Source organism: Ranitomeya imitator, chromosome 1 (genome assembly GCF_032444005.1).
Source record: "Ranitomeya imitator isolate aRanImi1 chromosome 1, aRanImi1.pri, whole genome shotgun sequence".
Taxonomy (NCBI): Eukaryota; Metazoa; Chordata; class Amphibia; order Anura; family Dendrobatidae; genus Ranitomeya; species Ranitomeya imitator.
The window spans coordinates 1052611603-1052628722 of NC_091282.1; the positions used below are offsets into that span (position 1 = coordinate 1052611603).

Here is a 17120-nt window from a genome sequence, read left to right on the forward strand (position 1 = left end):
GCAGAGACAGTGCAGGGGGCAGAGACATTGCTGGGGCAGAGACATTGCTGGGGCAGAGACAGTGCAGGGGCAGAGACAGTGCAGGGGCAGAGACAGTGCAGGGGGCAGAGACAGTGCTGGGGGCAGAGACATTGCTGGGGGCAGAGACAGTGCTGGGGCAGAGACAGTGCTGGGGGCAGAGACATTGCTGGGGGCAGAGACAGTGCAGGGGGCAGAGACAGTGCAGGGGGCAGAGACATTGCTGGGGGCAGAGACAGTGCTGGGGCAGAGACAGTGCTGGGGGCAGAGACATTGCTGGGGGCAGAGACAGTGCAGGGGGCAGAGACAGTGCTGGGGCAGAGACAGTGCTGGGGGCAGAGACAGTGCAGGGGGCAGAGACATTGCTGGGGGCAGAGACAGTGCAGGGGGCAGAGACAGTGCAGGGGGCAGAGACAGTGCAGGGGGCAGAGACAGTGCTGGGGCAGAGACAGTGCAGGGGGCAGAGACAGGGCTGGGGGCAGAGACAGTGCTGGGGGCAGAGACATTGCTGGGGCAGAGACATTGCTGGGGCAGAGACATTGCTGGGGCAGAGACAGGGCTGGGGGCAGGGACAGTGCTGGGGGCAGAGACAGGGCTGGGGGCAGAGACATTGCTGGGGCAGAGACAGTGCAGGGGGCAGAGACATTGCTGGGGCAGAGACATTGCTGGGGCAGAGACAGTGCAGGGGCAGAGACAGTGCAGGGGGCAGAGACAGTGCTGGGGGCAGAGACATTGCAGGGGCAGAGACAGTGCTGGGGCAGAGACATTGCTGGGGCAGAGACAGTGCTGGGGCAGAGACAGTGCAGGGGGCAGAGACAGTGCAGGGGGCAGAGACAGTGCTGGGGCAGAGACAGTGCAGGGGGCAGAGACAGGGCTGGGGGCAGAGACAGTGCTGGGGGCAGAGACATTGCTGGGGCAGAGACATTGCTGGGGCAGAGACATTGCTGGGGCAGAGACAGGGCTGGGGGCAGGGACAGTGCTGGGGGCAGAGACAGGGCTGGGGGCAGAGACATTGCTGGGGCAGAGACAGTGCAGGGGGCAGAGACATTGCTGGGGCAGAGACATTGCTGGGGCAGAGACAGTGCAGGGGCAGAGACAGTGCAGGGGCAGAGACAGTGCAGGGGGCAGAGACAGTGCTGGGGGCAGAGACATTGCTGGGGGCAGAGACAGTGCAGGGGGCAGAGACAGTGCAGGGGGCAGAGACAGTGCTGGGGCAGAGACAGTGCAGGGGGCAGAGACAGTGCTGGGGGCAGAGACATTGCTGGGGGCAGAGACAGTGCAGGGGGCAGAGACAGTGCAGGGGGCAGAGACAGTGCTGGGGCAGAGACAGTGCAGGGGGCAGAGACAGGGCTGGGGGCAGAGACAGTGCTGGGGGCAGAGACATTGCTGGGGCAGAGACATTGCTGGGGCAGAGACATTGCTGGGGCAGAGACAGGGCTGGGGGCAGGGACAGTGCTGGGGGCAGAGACAGGGCTGGGGGCAGAGACATTGCTGGGGCAGAGACAGTGCAGGGGGCAGAGACATTGCTGGGGCAGAGACATTGCTGGGGCAGAGACAGTGCAGGGGCAGAGACAGTGCAGGGGCAGAGACAGTGCAGGGGGCAGAGACAGTGCTGGGGGCAGAGACATTGCTGGGGGCAGAGACAGTGCTGGGGCAGAGACAGTGCTGGGGGCAGAGACATTGCTGGGGGCAGAGACAGTGCAGGGGGCAGAGACAGTGCAGGGGGCAGAGACATTGCTGGGGGCAGAGACAGTGCTGGGGCAGAGACAGTGCTGGGGGCAGAGACATTGCTGGGGGCAGAGACAGTGCAGGGGGCAGAGACAGTGCTGGGGCAGAGACAGTGCTGGGGGCAGAGACAGTGCAGGGGGCAGAGACATTGCTGGGGGCAGAGACAGTGCAGGGGGCAGAGACAGTGCAGGGGGCAGAGACAGTGCAGGGGGCAGAGACAGTGCTGGGGCAGAGACAGTGCAGGGGGCAGAGACAGGGCTGGGGGCAGAGACAGTGCTGGGGGCAGAGACATTGCTGGGGCAGAGACATTGCTGGGGCAGAGACATTGCTGGGGCAGAGACAGGGCTGGGGGCAGGGACAGTGCTGGGGGCAGAGACAGGGCTGGGGGCAGAGACATTGCTGGGGCAGAGACAGTGCAGGGGGCAGAGACATTGCTGGGGCAGAGACATTGCTGGGGCAGAGACAGTGCAGGGGCAGAGACAGTGCAGGGGCAGAGACAGTGCAGGGGGCAGAGACAGTGCTGGGGGCAGAGACATTGCTGGGGGCAGAGACAGTGCTGGGGCAGAGACAGTGCTGGGGGCAGAGACATTGCTGGGGGCAGAGACAGTGCAGGGGGCAGAGACAGTGCAGGGGGCAGAGACATTGCTGGGGGCAGAGACAGTGCTGGGGCAGAGACAGTGCTGGGGGCAGAGACATTGCTGGGGGCAGAGACAGTGCAGGGGGCAGAGACAGTGCTGGGGCAGAGACAGTGCTGGGGGCAGAGACAGTGCAGGGGGCAGAGACATTGCAGGGGGCAGAGACATTGCTGGGGGCAGAGACAGTGCAGGGGGCAGAGACATTGCTGGCAGCACAGCAGGGACCTCTCTGGTCGCACACAGATCAGCAGCAGCCGAGGACTCTGAGCCGGGACACAGCCCATGGCGAGCGGGCAGGCGGGAGGAGGGCAGCAGTGGCAGCTGGGCGACCTGTGGCAGATGCGCATTTGCTCCACCTCCGCCGATGACAGATAGCGCCTGAGCCCGGGCAGCAGCGCACAGGAGCCGCAGCATGTTCTGCACCAAGCTGAAGGACCTGACGCTGTCCGGAGAATGCCCCTTCTCCCGGCTGACCCAGGGCCGGGGATCCGAGGAGGCTGACGAGGAGGTGCCGGCCAGTGCCGCAGCTGCTGCACCGCCGCCTGTCTGCACTGACGCCGCTGTCCGGCAGAGGAGAGCAGCAGAGGAGCCGCCGCAGAGGAAGAGCAGCCGCACCAGGGTCTACCTGCACACGCTGGCGGAGAGCATCCGCAAGTTACTCTTCCCGGAGGTAATGGCGCGCAGTGTGGGGCTCGGAACAGTCCGGGCACTGCCAGCTATGTCGCACGATTCCTGCCAGCTGTCGGCTCACTTCTGTGGACTTGTAATGTCGCAGATTGCCACTTACTGTCAGGTGTCAGAACAGCCGCCGAGGTGCCAGATGGCACAGATACAGATGACTGCAGAATGTGGGGGCACAGAGCTGCCCCATCACTGGCACCGTGCGTTAGTGTGCAGTCCTGTGTGAACAGTCTCTATGCATCAGACATTTATCAGAATTGGTGCACACACTGGAGCAGTTGCCCACAGCAGCCGGGCGGCCTCCATGTAGGACATGACATGTGAATATTGGCTGGTTGCTAATGGCAACTGCTCCACTTTGCATTTGTGCCAGTTCTGATATATATTTTGTGTTTCCTGTATATCACATGATGACTTAACCCCGTACGCAACTTCTTAATTAGGACTGTGACGACAAATGTTTCAATGTCCGCCATGTAACCCAAATCACGACATTCTCTCTCCGGCACTTGGCGTTTATCTTTGTCGTTAGGACGGGGCAAAGTTATTAAGTTGCGGCCTGGAGCAATTATAATATACTAATGATTAGAATAGTATAATTGTAGAAGTGAGCAAGATATCCAAGAATCAGAGACGATTATTATAGGGCTGCGTATTATCCTCCTTGCGGAAGACTGCGTGTTATCCTCCTTGTGGAAGGCTGCGTGTTATCCTCCTTGTGGAAGGCTGCATGTTATCCTCCCTATGGAAGGCTGCGTGTTATCCTCCTTGTGGAAGGCTGCGTGTTATCCTCCTTGTGGAAGGCTGCGTGTTATCCTCCTTGTGGAAGGCTGCGTATTATCCTCCTTGTGGAAGGCTGCGTGTTATCCTCCTTGTGGAAGGCTGCGTGTTATCCTCCTTGTGGAAGGCTGCGTGTTATCCTCCTTGTGGAAGGCTGCGTGTTATCCTCCTTGTGGAAGGCTGCGTGTTATCCTCCTTGTGGAAGGCTGCGTGTTATCCTCCTTGTGGAAGGCTGCGTGTTATCCTCCCTATAGAAGGCTGCGTGCTATCCTCCTTGTGGAAGGCTGCGTGTTATCCTCCTTGTGGAAGGCTGCATGTTATCCTCCTTGTGGAAGGCTGCGTGTTATCCTCCCTATAGAAGGCTGCGTGTTATCCTCCTTGTGGAAGGCTGCGTGTTATCCTCCTTGTGGAAGGCTGCATGTTATCCTCCCTATAGAAGGCTGCGTGTTATCCTCCTTGTGGAAGACTGCGTGTTATCCTCCCTATAGAAGGCTGCGTGTTATCCTCCTTGTGGAAGACTGCGTGTTATCCTCCTTGCGGAAGGCTGCGTGTTATCCTCCTTGTGGAAGGCTGCATGTTATCCTCCCTGTGGAAGGCTGCGTGTTATCCTCCCTGTGGAAGGCTGCGTGTTATCCTCCTTGTGGAAGGCTGCGTGTTATCCTCCCTATAGAAGGCTGCGTGTTATCCTCCTTGTGGAAGACTGCGTGTTATCCTCCTTGCGGAAGGCTGCGTGTTATCCTCCTTGTGGAAGGCTGCATGTTATCCTCCCTGTGGAAGGCTGCGTGTTATCCTCCCTGTGGAAGGCTGCGTGTTATCCTCCTTGTGGAAGGCTGCGTGTTATCCTCCCTATAGAAGGCTGCGTGTTATCCTCCTTGTGGAAGGCTGCGTGTTATCCTCCTTGTGGAAGGCTGCATGTTATCCTCCCTATAGAAGGCTGCGTGTTATCCTCCTTGTGGAAGACTGCGTGTTATCCTCCCTATAGAAGGCTGCGTGTTATCCTCCTTGTGGAAGACTGCGTGTTATCCTCCTTGCGGAAGGCTGCGTGTTATCCTCCTTGTGGAAGGCTGCATGTTATCCTCCCTATGGAAGGCTGCGTGTTATCCTCCTTGTGGAAGGCTGCGTGTTATCCTCCCTATAGAAGGCTGCGTGTTATCCTCCTTGTGGAAGGCTGCGTGTTATCCTCCTTGTGGAAGGCTGCATGTTATCCTCCCTATAGAAGGCTGCGTGTTATCCTCCTTGTGGAAGACTGCGTGTTATCCTCCCTATAGAAGGCTGCGTGTTATCCTCCTTGTGGAAGACTGCGTGTTATCCTCCTTGCGGAAGGCTGCGTGTTATCCTCCTTGTGGAAGGCTGCATGTTATCCTCCCTATGGAAGGCTGCATGTTATCCTCCCTATGGAAGGCTGCGTGTTATCCTCCTTGCGGAAGGCTGCGTGTTATCCTCCTTGTGGAAGGCTGCGTGTTATCCTCCTTGCGGAAGGCTGCGTGTTATCCTCCTTGTGAAAGGCTGCATGTTATCCTCCCTGTGGAAGGCTGCGTGTTATCCTCCTTGCGGAAGGCTGCGTGTTATCCTCCTTGTGGAAGGCTGCGTGTTATCCTCCCTGTGGAAGGCTGCGTGTTATCCTCCTTGCGGAAGGCTGTGTGTTATCCTCCCTGTGGAAGGCTGCATGTTATCCTCCTTGCGGAAGGCTGCGTGTTATCCTCCTTGTGGAAGGCTGCATGTTATCCTCCCTATGGAAGGCTGCATGTTATCCTCCTTGCGGAAGGCTGCGTGTTATCCTCCTTGTGGAAGGCTGCATGTTATCCTCCCTATGGAAGGCTGCGTGTTATCCTCCTTGTGGAAGGCTGCATGTTATCCTCCCTATGGAAGGCTGCATGTTATCCTCCTTGTGGAAGCCTGCGTGTTATCCTCCCTGTGGAAGGCTGCGTGTTATCCTCCTTGCGGAAGGCTGCGTGTTATCCTCCTTGTGGAAGGCTGCATGTTATCCTCCCTATGGAAGGCTGCATGTTATCCTCCTTGTGGAAGCCTGCGTGTTATCCTCCCTGTGGAAGGCTGCGTGTTATCCTCCTTGCGGAAGGCTGCGTGTTATCCTCCTTGTGGAAGGCTGCATGTTATCCTCCCTATGGAAGGCTGCGTGTTATCCTCCTTGTGGAAGGCTGCATGTTATCCTCCCTATGGAAGGCTGCGTGTTATCCTCCTTGCGGAAGGCTGCGTGTTATCCTCCTTGTGGAAGGCTGCATGTTATCCTCCCTATGGAAGACTGCATGTTATCCTCCTTGTGGAAGCCTGCGTGTTATCCTCCCTGTGGAAGGCTGCGTGTTGTGGTTCCATACTTGCACCCTTTCCCCCATTGCTGACAGCCTGTGATATGGACACTCTGCGTCACGTCACCGGATTGTAGATAAAGTGACAGCTGACAGCCACACGGTGTAGATGTGACATGGAGACTGCTCTGTTTGGTGGCATTTTATTTCCATTTCATGTTTATATGTGAAGAACATAATAAGAAATATATCAGTGATGTGACCGTCACAGTGCAGGATTACAGACAGAAATGCCAGGACTCACGCAACAAGTGACACACGACTCTTCACATACTTGGTTTTTGATGTCACTTTGCAGTCCTGCAGCGTCGTAATTAGCATTTTTATGGGGTGACAACAGCTTGTGCGTGTCTGTGGCACAGAAACGAAGCTTCTCACTCCATGGCAGATCCGATATATGTAGGGTGCATCATTGGTGTCTCATGCCAGAATGCAGGTGGTTTACCGTCCATGTACACTTCTTACTTGGCATTCTTGTTTAAGTCCCTCAATGTTATATATTGATTGTATATATATATATATATGTATATATATATATATATAATATATATGTCGTGTTTTCTGTTATTCTTGCTTTTATTCACCTATCTGCTGAGGTTGTAATCCTAGAGAGAAGGGCAGGAGTCATCCAGGTCTGGCAGATTGGCAGCTTCAAATTAGAAATCTTGACGGGGTCAGTGATAAATGGCGACTAGTTAGCAGATGACATGATGCTTTAAGCCACAAATCGACATTATACCATATCCGTAAGGAAGCCTACCCATTCAATTTGCATAATAAAGAACAAATAATCACCAGCAATTCAACTAATTTAAAATCATATTCACCACTATGCTGTTTTTTTTTGTAGTGAGGATATGGATAAAAACAATGTGGCTGCCGTGGGCGCAGTGATGGGCAATGTCCTGTTTCCTGAAAGTCCTGTCTGCGATATCACCCGATGCTAGATTGCTACATTCTTGCTTGTTCTTCAGGAATCTGTATAATCAGCACTGTAATGCTCCATAACATTTCCAGTAGTAGTTATCACAAAGAAACGGATGAATTATTTTTTTTTACTACTAACACCCTGTGATCTTGTCCAGTTGTCATCCATTTGTAATGGACCCTGTATAAAAAAAACTGGATCCGCTACAAATCTAGCAAATATGGATTCAAAATGGAAACCATTGGTTCAAATTCATTTTCAATGTTAACAAAAATCAAAAAGGACATCCAGTTGCTATTCTTTTTTTCGCAAAACTGAAAAGTTGTGCAGACATTGTTTTTGGATGCCGCCTAGAGCAGATACCGGGAAGGTGCTGGAGAGACATTTTGTAACACGTTCGTTCCCATTCAAATTAATTGATCATAAACTTGACCGTTTTACTACTGGACATGTGAGAAACAATCGGAGCAAAATGTTCTTGTCTTCTCATCAGTGTAGTGGATGTGTTTAAATACTTAACAACGTCTTCTCCAGCTTCCAGCGACTTTCCAATAATTTTCTGACCACAATTCAGACTAGTCGGCTCACACAACGTTTTTTGTGTGGCCCGGAAGCCTCTTTCTCAGTGTAAGTGCAGGAGAGCCTTCATGAAGTCGTGTCAGCTTATATTGGGAAACGCTGTGTGAGACCACGGCTAGGCTCAGGCATGGTCACGTGGTGCAGGAAAGGGTTGGAAAGTTTGTGGGAACTTGAAGAAGACAGCGATCAGCAATTACTTAAACAGATACACACTCTGGCACACATCTAATTATAGGGGGTGAGAGAATCAAATATTTATTTAAGAAAACAATACTCAAGGACAGAGAAAATGCTCTTTATTGTATCATGGTCTCTAGTAAAAGTCCGCTTTCAGAACCCACCTGATGTCTCAGTGTCAGTGAATTCCATTATTGGAGCTGATGTCACTGTATTTGACATGACATGGGAATGGACAATATAAAATGTCATGAGTATCCCTAAAGCTCCTGTCACTTTCCTACAAGTACCCTGCTACAGACACTGTTTCCTTCCTTGCTGTGTTTCTCATCTGTTTGACAGCTGAAGGAAGACCTCTAGATAACCTGATATCTCTGGTGAACCTTCCCATTCTTTAACTCAGTTGTCTTGCTTTCTGTTAACCCAGAATACTGTGGCCCTGAATCTGTCACCAGGTTTTTGCTACCTTATCTGAGGGCAGAATAATGTAGGGAAAGAAACCCTTATTTAACGATGTATCACTCAGTTTAGCGGGTGCAGTAGTTGTGACACAGTTTTTAGATTATAGCGTGTAGCAGAGCTCAGAAAGCTAACCACGCCCACATCAGACTCTGTATATGCTTTGTGTATGGACAGTGAGCTGCTAATCAGAGGAGGGGGCGTGGTCAGACCAGTGCTCACGTGAGCTGTAGTCCAACACAGTGATTATCATCTGACGATAAGATTTTCATTGTATTGAAATAACAACACAAAGTCTAATAAGTGACATATCCCTGAAATCTGGGCCTCAGCCCTTACCACATGATGCCCTCGGATTACATAGCAAAAATCTGATGACAGATTCCCTTTCAGACTGGCAACTCTTACTCAATTCTTAATAATGGGCGTGCAGGAATAAGATGTGCCAAATTCATTAAAGGGAACTTGTCAGTTGTGCATAGTAACCTACACACACAGTCAGGTCGGCGCCGTTATTCTGATTAAAATGATACCGTAGTTGATGAAATCCATCTTGTGGTTGTTGTGTAACCTTTATTTTTAGTTTGTAGTTAATGATATGCTCGTGCTCCGGGGCGGCCTGTGGGGGGGTCTTCATGTGGTGCTCTGATATATTCATAATGCCGACTGCTGGCAGGTCACTGATCCCTCACTGCCCCCTAGTTTACATAATGAATATCTGTATATACTTAAAAATAAAAAAAACTTCTGCAGGCAGGTGCCGACCATGGCACCTTCTCTGCAGCAAAACCGCATGTTGCATGTGCCAATAATACTTTTTTTTTTTTTTTCAGGTTATTCAGCTAGAGAAAAAAAAAATCAATTTGAAAATGGTGATCTGCACAGTAGCAGATATCGGTGTCTGCTACTGTGATCCGATAGCTGCTACTGTGCATGCATGCGCCGGCAGCGCCATCTTACTGGAGAAGAAAAAATTCCTCCTCTAAGACGGCGCCGCCTGCGCAGTAGCAGCTCTCGACTTATCTCCAAGCTGCACAGACGGCACCATCTTGGAGGAGGAATTTTTGGGACCCAAAACATATATATACAGATATTCATTATGCAAACTAGGGAGCTGGTCAGTGAGGGCTCAGTGACCTGTCAGCAGTCTGCATTATGAATATCTAATCAGAGCACCACATACACCAACCCTGACTTAGGCCACGAGAATCTCATTAACACAAAACTGAAAATAAAGATTAAACAACAACCACAAGACGGATTTCATCAATAGGTATCATTGTAATAAGTATAACAGCGCCGGCCTGATACTGTCTGTAGGTTACTGTGCACAATCCTGCTGACAGGTTCCTTTAAGAGGTGTATGTCATTAAATTATAGATAGGAGGGGGTAGGTTTTGGAGATGACCGCACTTCTGCAGGTAGATAGATGCAGGAAGTTTAATTACGCGTTTCTGACTTGAACCAAGCCCTTTTTCAAATACAAATTGCTACTTATCAGTGGTGCACATCTCCGTGAACCTTGGCAGAAATGCTACTCTCGTTAGAGACTGGTTACAGCCCCCCAAGGAAGCCCACGCGAAACACGCGTTGGGGCTGACAGCATTCGGTCCCAGATGGATATAATGGGTGAGAAATGAATGTGGCACGATTTTTTGCAGTTCTTGCTCCCTTAGGCCGGGGTCACACTAGAGAGTTTTACGGACGTATGAGAGGCGCAAAAACAACGAGTGGGAAGAGAGAGGCTAAGTGCCAGAATAGGCGCATCTTACAGATGCCAAGAGTGTGCAAAGCAGTCATCAAAGCAAAAGGTGGCTACTTTGAAGAACCTAGAATATAAGACAATTTCAATTGTTTCACACTTTTTTGTTAAGTATATAATTCCACATGTGTTAATTCATAGTTTTGATGCCTTCAGTGTGAATGTACAATTTTCATAGTCATGAAAATACTGAAAAATCTTTAAATGAGAAGGTGTGTCCAAACGTTTGGTCTGTACTGTATATATGAAAAAAAATAGAAAAAACGGATAGCACTCACCGATCTTTAAAAATTGTCCGTCGTCAGCACTGGCTCACACACTCCTTCATCTGTTCTCCTGGCCATGATGTTTTAAACGTTGAAATAAAGCAAGATTTTTAAGGATCGGCGAGTGCTATCCGTTTTTTCTATTTTTTGCATACTCTATATGATGTTTTTTCTTGGATAAGCACCCGGTATCCTATGATATAGTTGACGCATTTGTGCCACATATGTGATTACCAGACTTTGCTGCAAAGTGGTGTCGTCAACTTTTTTTTCTATCCTTTTTTATTGTGGATATATATACAGTATATATATATATATATATATATATGTGTGTGTGTGTGTCTCACTGACATATATATATATACTGTATATATAGACTGTATATATGTTTTCACTAATATTTGAGCCCATGGATCCATTCTATGTCCATTTTGCAAGACGGCGAGAAAATCTCGCTGTACGGATTACATACGGAGGTTTGCATGCGCAAAATACGCAGCCACACCCTGCCTACGGATGACATACGGATCACTGTTCAGGGAACATTTCTGCATATTACGCCTGTAAAAAACGGACCGTATTTCCCTACGCTAAGTGTGACCCCGACCTTAAAGTGATGCACACCTCAATTATTTGAGTAGCACTTTATAAACTTATTTTCTCAAATAGTTTGTATTTATGTGGTTTATGAGCCAGTATTTTTTCTGTGGGGGAGTATGTTCTGCATAATCACTGGCACTTTATAAGATTTGCTGCTAATTTTCGTTTTCCCCTGTACTTACGGTACTTTTGGGACCTTATGCTTCACACCTATGTTTATCAACTATCCACTTTGTCTTTTTATATGATTTGTATAACTTTAATCTTTTTGAATTATATATTTTGTATAAACTTTTTGATTATACTTTATATGGGATGATTCTTTGCTCTTTTGTTTCTTCTGTGTGTTGTATAGTTAAGGACTGGAATAATATTTTTGGCATAATTTCCATGAATTTGTCAGACAGATATTGCCCTATCCTTCGCTGATGAAGACGCCAAAAGTCTCACCATTTTGCAACTAATCAATGTGTTTTACAGAAATTTTGGCCCATAAGCACTTTGATGTATCAGCCCCTAAATTATTATTATTATTATTATTATTGCTTATACAACACTGCCATAATCTGCAGCGCTTTACAGACATTATCATCACTGTCCCCATTAGGGTTCTCAATCTAAATTCCCTAGTATTATGTCTTTGGAGTGAGTCTTTCTTTTTCGTCTTGTACTACTTGTAACCATATTTTGCATTAACCCATTTCCGACATCGGACATAATAGTATGCCGATGTCGGACTGCCTCCCTTTGATGTGGGCTCTGGCGGTGAGCCCACATATCTCCTGTGACATTTCAGCTGTTTTGAACAGCTGACATGTGCCTGGAATAGCCGTGGGTGGAATCGCGATCCACCCGCGGCTGTTAATCAGTTAAATGCCACTGTCCAACGCTGACAGCAGCATTTAACAAGCGCGTCTGGCATTTGCGCCGGAAATCCACCCACTGGTGACCCCCGTCACATAATCACGGGTCACCGGTGGGTTGGCATGACAACTAGAGGTCTCCTGGAGACCTCTATGGTTGTCACTGCCGGCTTGGCTTGCTGTGAGTACCGCCCAGTGGTTGGCGCTCATAGCAAGTGAGTAATTCAGCTACATATAGGCGATCTGATCATCGCCTCTATGTAGTTGAGCCGATTGGGTTATGGTAGCTGCTAGTCTCCCATGGAGACTATTGAAGCATGCCAAAAGTAAAAAAAAGTTTTTAAAAATATAAAAAAAAATTAAAAAATATAAACTTTCAAATCACCCCCCTTTCCCTACCTCAAAATAAAACAATAATAAAAAAATCAAACATACACATATTTGGTATCGCCGTTAGAATCATCCGATCTGTCAATAAAAAAAGGATTAATCTAATCGCTAAATGGCGTAGCAAGAACAAAAGTCAATACGCCAGAATTACGTTTTTTTGGTCGCTGCGACATTGCATTAAAATTCAATAACAAGCGATCAAAAGATCGTATCTGCACCAAAATGGTATCACAAAAAACGTCAGCTCGGCACGCAAAAAATAAGCCCTCACCCAACGCGAGATCACAAAAAATGGAAACGCTACGGGTATCGGAAAGTGGCTCCATTTTTTTTAATCCCGCATGACCGCTGCGCCACCAATATTTCCCAAGGTGCCACTGTCAGGACATTGCTTCCCTGACCTGCTGCAACCCCCCACTGGATCATCCACCAAGCTGGATACTGTTATGTTTGCTAATGACAGGTGTTATGAAGGCAATCCAGAAACACAGTGTGCTTAGCGATCAGAGCGCACACAGTGATCTGACAAATACCCAAAAATACAAGAACGAGCTCTGAGACGTGGAAACTCTGTAGACTGCACACCTGATCCTATCCTAAACACAACTAAAAGCGGCTGTGGATTGCGCCTAACAACTACCTAGGCAACTCGGCACAGCCTAAGAAACTAGCTAGCCTGAAGATAGAAAAATAGGCCTGACTTGCCCCAGAGAAATTCCCCAAAGGAAAAGGCAGCCCCCCACATATAATGACTGTGAGTAAGATGAAAAGACAAAACGTAGGGATGAAATAGATTCAGCAAAGTGGGGCCCGATATTCTAGGACAGAGCGAGGACAGTAAAGCGAACTTTGCAGTCTACAAAAAACCCTAAAGCAAAACCACGCAAAGGGGGCAAAAAAAACCCACCGTGCCGAACTAACGGCACGGCGGTACACCCTTTGCGTCTCAGAGCTTCCAGCAAAACAAAAGACAAGCTGGACAGAAAAAAAGCAACAAAAAAGCAAAAAGCACTTAGCTATACAGAGCAGCAGGTCACAGGAACAATCAGGAGAAGCTCAGATCCAACACTGAAACATTGACAAGGAGCAAGGATAGCAGCATCAGGCGGAGTTAAGTAATGAAGCAGTAAACGAGCTCACCAGAACACCTGAGGGAGGAAGCTCAGAAGCTGCAGTACCACTTGTGACCACAGGAGTGAATTCAGCCACAGAATTCACAACAGTACCCCCCCCTTGAGGAGGGGTCACCGAACCCTCACCAGAGCCCCCAGGCCGACCAGGATGAGCCGCATGAAAGGCACGAACAAGATCGGAAGCATGAACATCAGAGGCAAAAACCCAGGAATTATCTTCCTGAGCATAACCCTTCCATTTAACCAGATACTGGAGTTTCCGTCTAGAAACACGAGAATCCAAAATCTTCTACACAATATACTCCAATTCCCCTCCACCAAAACCGGGGCAGGAGGCTCAACAGATGGAACCATAGGTGCCACGTATCTCCGCAACAACGACCTATGGAATACATTATGTATGGAAAAGGAGTCTGGGAGGGTCAAACGAAAAGACACAGGATTGAGAACCTCAGAAATCCTATACGGACCAATAAAACGAGGTTTAAATTTAGGAGAGGAAACCTTCATAGGAATATGACGAGAAGATAACCAAACCAGATCCCCAACACGAAGTCGGGGACCCACACGGCGTCTGCGATTAGCGAAAAGTTGAGCCTTCTCCTGGGACAAGATCAAATTGTCCACTACCTGAGTCCAGATCTGCTGCAACCTATCCACCACAGAATCCACACCAGGACAGTCCGAAGACTCAACCTGTCCTGAAGAGAAACCAGGATGGAACCCAGAATTGCAAAAAAATGGAGAAACCAAGGTAGCCGAGCTGGCCCGATTATTAAGGGCGAACTCAGCCAACGGCAAAAAGGACACCCAATCATCCTGGTCTGCAGAAACAAAACATCTCAGATATGTTTCCAAGGTCTGATTGGTTCGTTCGGTCTGGCCATTAGTCTGAGGATGAAAAGCCGAGGAAAAGGATAGGTCAATGCCCATCCTACCACAAAAGGCTCGCCAAAACCTTGAAACAAACTGGGAACCTCTGTCAGAAACAATATTCTCAGGAATGCCATGCAACCGAACCACATGCTGAAAGAACAAAGGTACCAAATCAGAGGAGGAAGGCAATTTAGCCAAGGGCACCAGATGGACCATTTTAGAAAAGCGATCACATACCACCCAAATGACTGACATCTTTTGAGAAACGGGAAGGTCAGAAATGAAATCCATCGAAATATGTGTCCAAGGCCTCTTTGGGACCGGCAAGGGCAAAAGCAACCCACTGGCACGAGAACAGCAGGGCTTAGCCCTAGCACAAATCCCACAGGACTGCACAAAAGTACGTACATCCCGTGACAGAGATGGCCACCAGAAGGATCTAGCCACTAACTCTCTGGTACCAAAGATTCCAGGATGACCAGCCAACACCGAACAATGAAGTTCAGAGATAAGTTTATTAGTCCACCTATCAGGGACGAACAGTTTCTCTGCTGGACAACGATCAGGTTTATTCGCCTGAAATTTTTGCAGCACCCGCCGCAAATCAGGGGAGATGGCAGACACAATGACTCCTTCCTTGAGGATACCCGCTGGCTCAGATAAACCCGGAGAGTCGGCCACAAAACTCCTAGACAGAGCATCCGCCTTCACATTTTTAGAGCCCGGAAGGTACGAAATCACAAAGTCGAAGCAGGCAAAAAATAACGACCAACGGGCCTGTCTAGGATTCAAGCGCTTGGCAGACTCGAGATAAGTCAAGTTCTTATGATCAGTCAATACCACCCGGGATGCTTAGCTCCTTCAAGCCAATGACGCCACTCCTCGAATGCCCACTTCATGGCCAGCAACTCTCGATTGCCCACATCATAATTACGCTCAGCGGGCGAAAACTTCCTGGAAAAGAAAGCACATGGTTTCATCACTGAGCAATCAGAACCTCTCTATGACAAAACCGCCCCTGCTCCAATCTCAGAAGCATCAACCTCGACCTGGAACGGAAGAGAAACATCTGGCTGACACAACACAGGGGCAGAACAAAAACGACGCTTCAATTCCTGAAAAGCTTCCACAGCAGCAGAAGACCAATTAACCAAATCAGCACCCTTCTTGGTCAAATCGGTCAATGGTTTGGCAATGCTAGAAAAATTACAGATGAAGCGACGATAAAAATTAGCAAAGCCCAGGAACTTTTGCAGACTTTTCAGAGATGTCGGCTGAATCCAATCCTGGATGGCTTGGACCTTAAGTGGATCCATCTCGATAGTAGAAGGGGTAAAGATGAACCCCAAAAATGAAACTTTCTGCACACCGAAGAGACACTTTGATCCCTTCACAAACAAAGAGTTAGCACGCAGGACCTGAAAAACCATTCTGACCTGCTTCACATGAGACTCCCAATCATCTGAGAAGATCAAAATGTCATCCAAGTAAACAATCAGGAATTTATCCAGATACTCACGGAAGATGTCATGCATAAAAGACTGAAACACAGATGGAGCATTGGCAAGTCCGAACGGCATCACCAGATACTCAAAATGACCCTCGGGCGTATTGAATGCAGTTTTCCATTCATCTCCTTGCCTGATTCTCACCAGATTATACGCACCACGAAGATCTATCTTAGTGAACCAACTAGCCCCCTTAATCCGAGCAAACAAGTCAGATAACAATGGCAAGGGATACTGAAATTTAACAGTGATCTTATTAAGAAGGCGGTAATCAATACACGGTCTCAGCGAACCATCCTTCTTGGCTACAAAGAAGAACCCTGCTCCCAGTGGTGATGACGATGGGCGAATATGTCCCTTCTCCAGGGATTCCTTCACATAACTGCGCATAGCGGCGTGTTCGGGCACGGATAAATTAAATAATCGACCTTTAGGGAATTTACTACCAGGAATCAAATTGATAGCACAATCACAATCCCTATGCGGAGGTAGAGCATCGGACTTGGGCTCTTCAAATACATCCTGATAATCAGACAAGAACTCTGGGACCTCAGAAGGGGTGGATGACGAAATCGACAAAAATGGAACATCACCATGTACCCCCTGACAACCCCAGCTGGATACCGACATGGAATTCCAATCCAATACTGGATTATGGGTTTGTAGCCATGGCAACCCCAACACGACCACATCATGCAGATTATGCAACACCAGAAAGCGAATAACTTCCTGATGTGCAGGAGCCATGCACATGGTCAGCTGGGCCCAGTATTGAGGTTTATTCTTGGCCAAAGGTGTAGCATCAATTCCTCTCAATGGAATAGGACACCGCAAAGGCTCCAAGAAAAACCCACAACGTTTAGCATAATCCAAATCCATCAGATTCAGGGCAGCGCCCGAATCCACAAACGCCATGACAGAAAACGACGACAAAGAGCATATCAAGGTAATGGACAGAAGGAATTTGGACTGTACAGTACCAATGACGGCAGACCTAGCGGACCGCTTAGTGCGCTTAGGACAATCAGAAATAGCATGAGTGGAATCACCACAGTAGAAACACAGACCATTCAGACGTCTGTATTCCTGCCGTTCAACTCTAGTCATAGTCCTATCGCACTGCATAGGCTCAGGTTTAACCACAGGCAGTACCGCCAAATGGTGCACAGATTTACGCTCGCACAAGCGTCGACCGATCTGAATGGCCAAAGACAAAGACTCATTCAAACCAGCAGGCATAGGAAATCCCACCATGACATCCTTAAGATCCTCAGAGAGACCCTTTCTGAACAAAGCTGCCAGCGCAGATTCATTCCACTGAGTGAGTACTGACCATTTCCTAAATTTCTGACAATATACTTCTATATCATCCTGACCCTGGCACAAAGCCAGCAAATTTTTCTCAGCCTGATC

At 48.8% G+C, this 17120-nt stretch overlaps 1 protein-coding gene across 1 annotated transcript in view; it reads left to right on the forward strand.

Moving 5' to 3' along the window:
• Nucleotides 1-2592: 2592 nt before the first annotated feature.
• The window catches only part of GUCY1A1 (guanylate cyclase 1 soluble subunit alpha 1), a 103643-nt gene continuing 89115 nt past the window's right edge, over nucleotides 2593-17120 (forward strand). Inside the window, exon 1 of the mRNA XM_069744117.1 lies at nucleotides 2593-3051. Within this exon, the coding sequence (XP_069600218.1) occupies nucleotides 2794-3051 (258 nt within the window). The 5' untranslated portion in view covers nucleotides 2593-2793. The remainder of the gene's footprint in view (nucleotides 3052-17120) is intronic.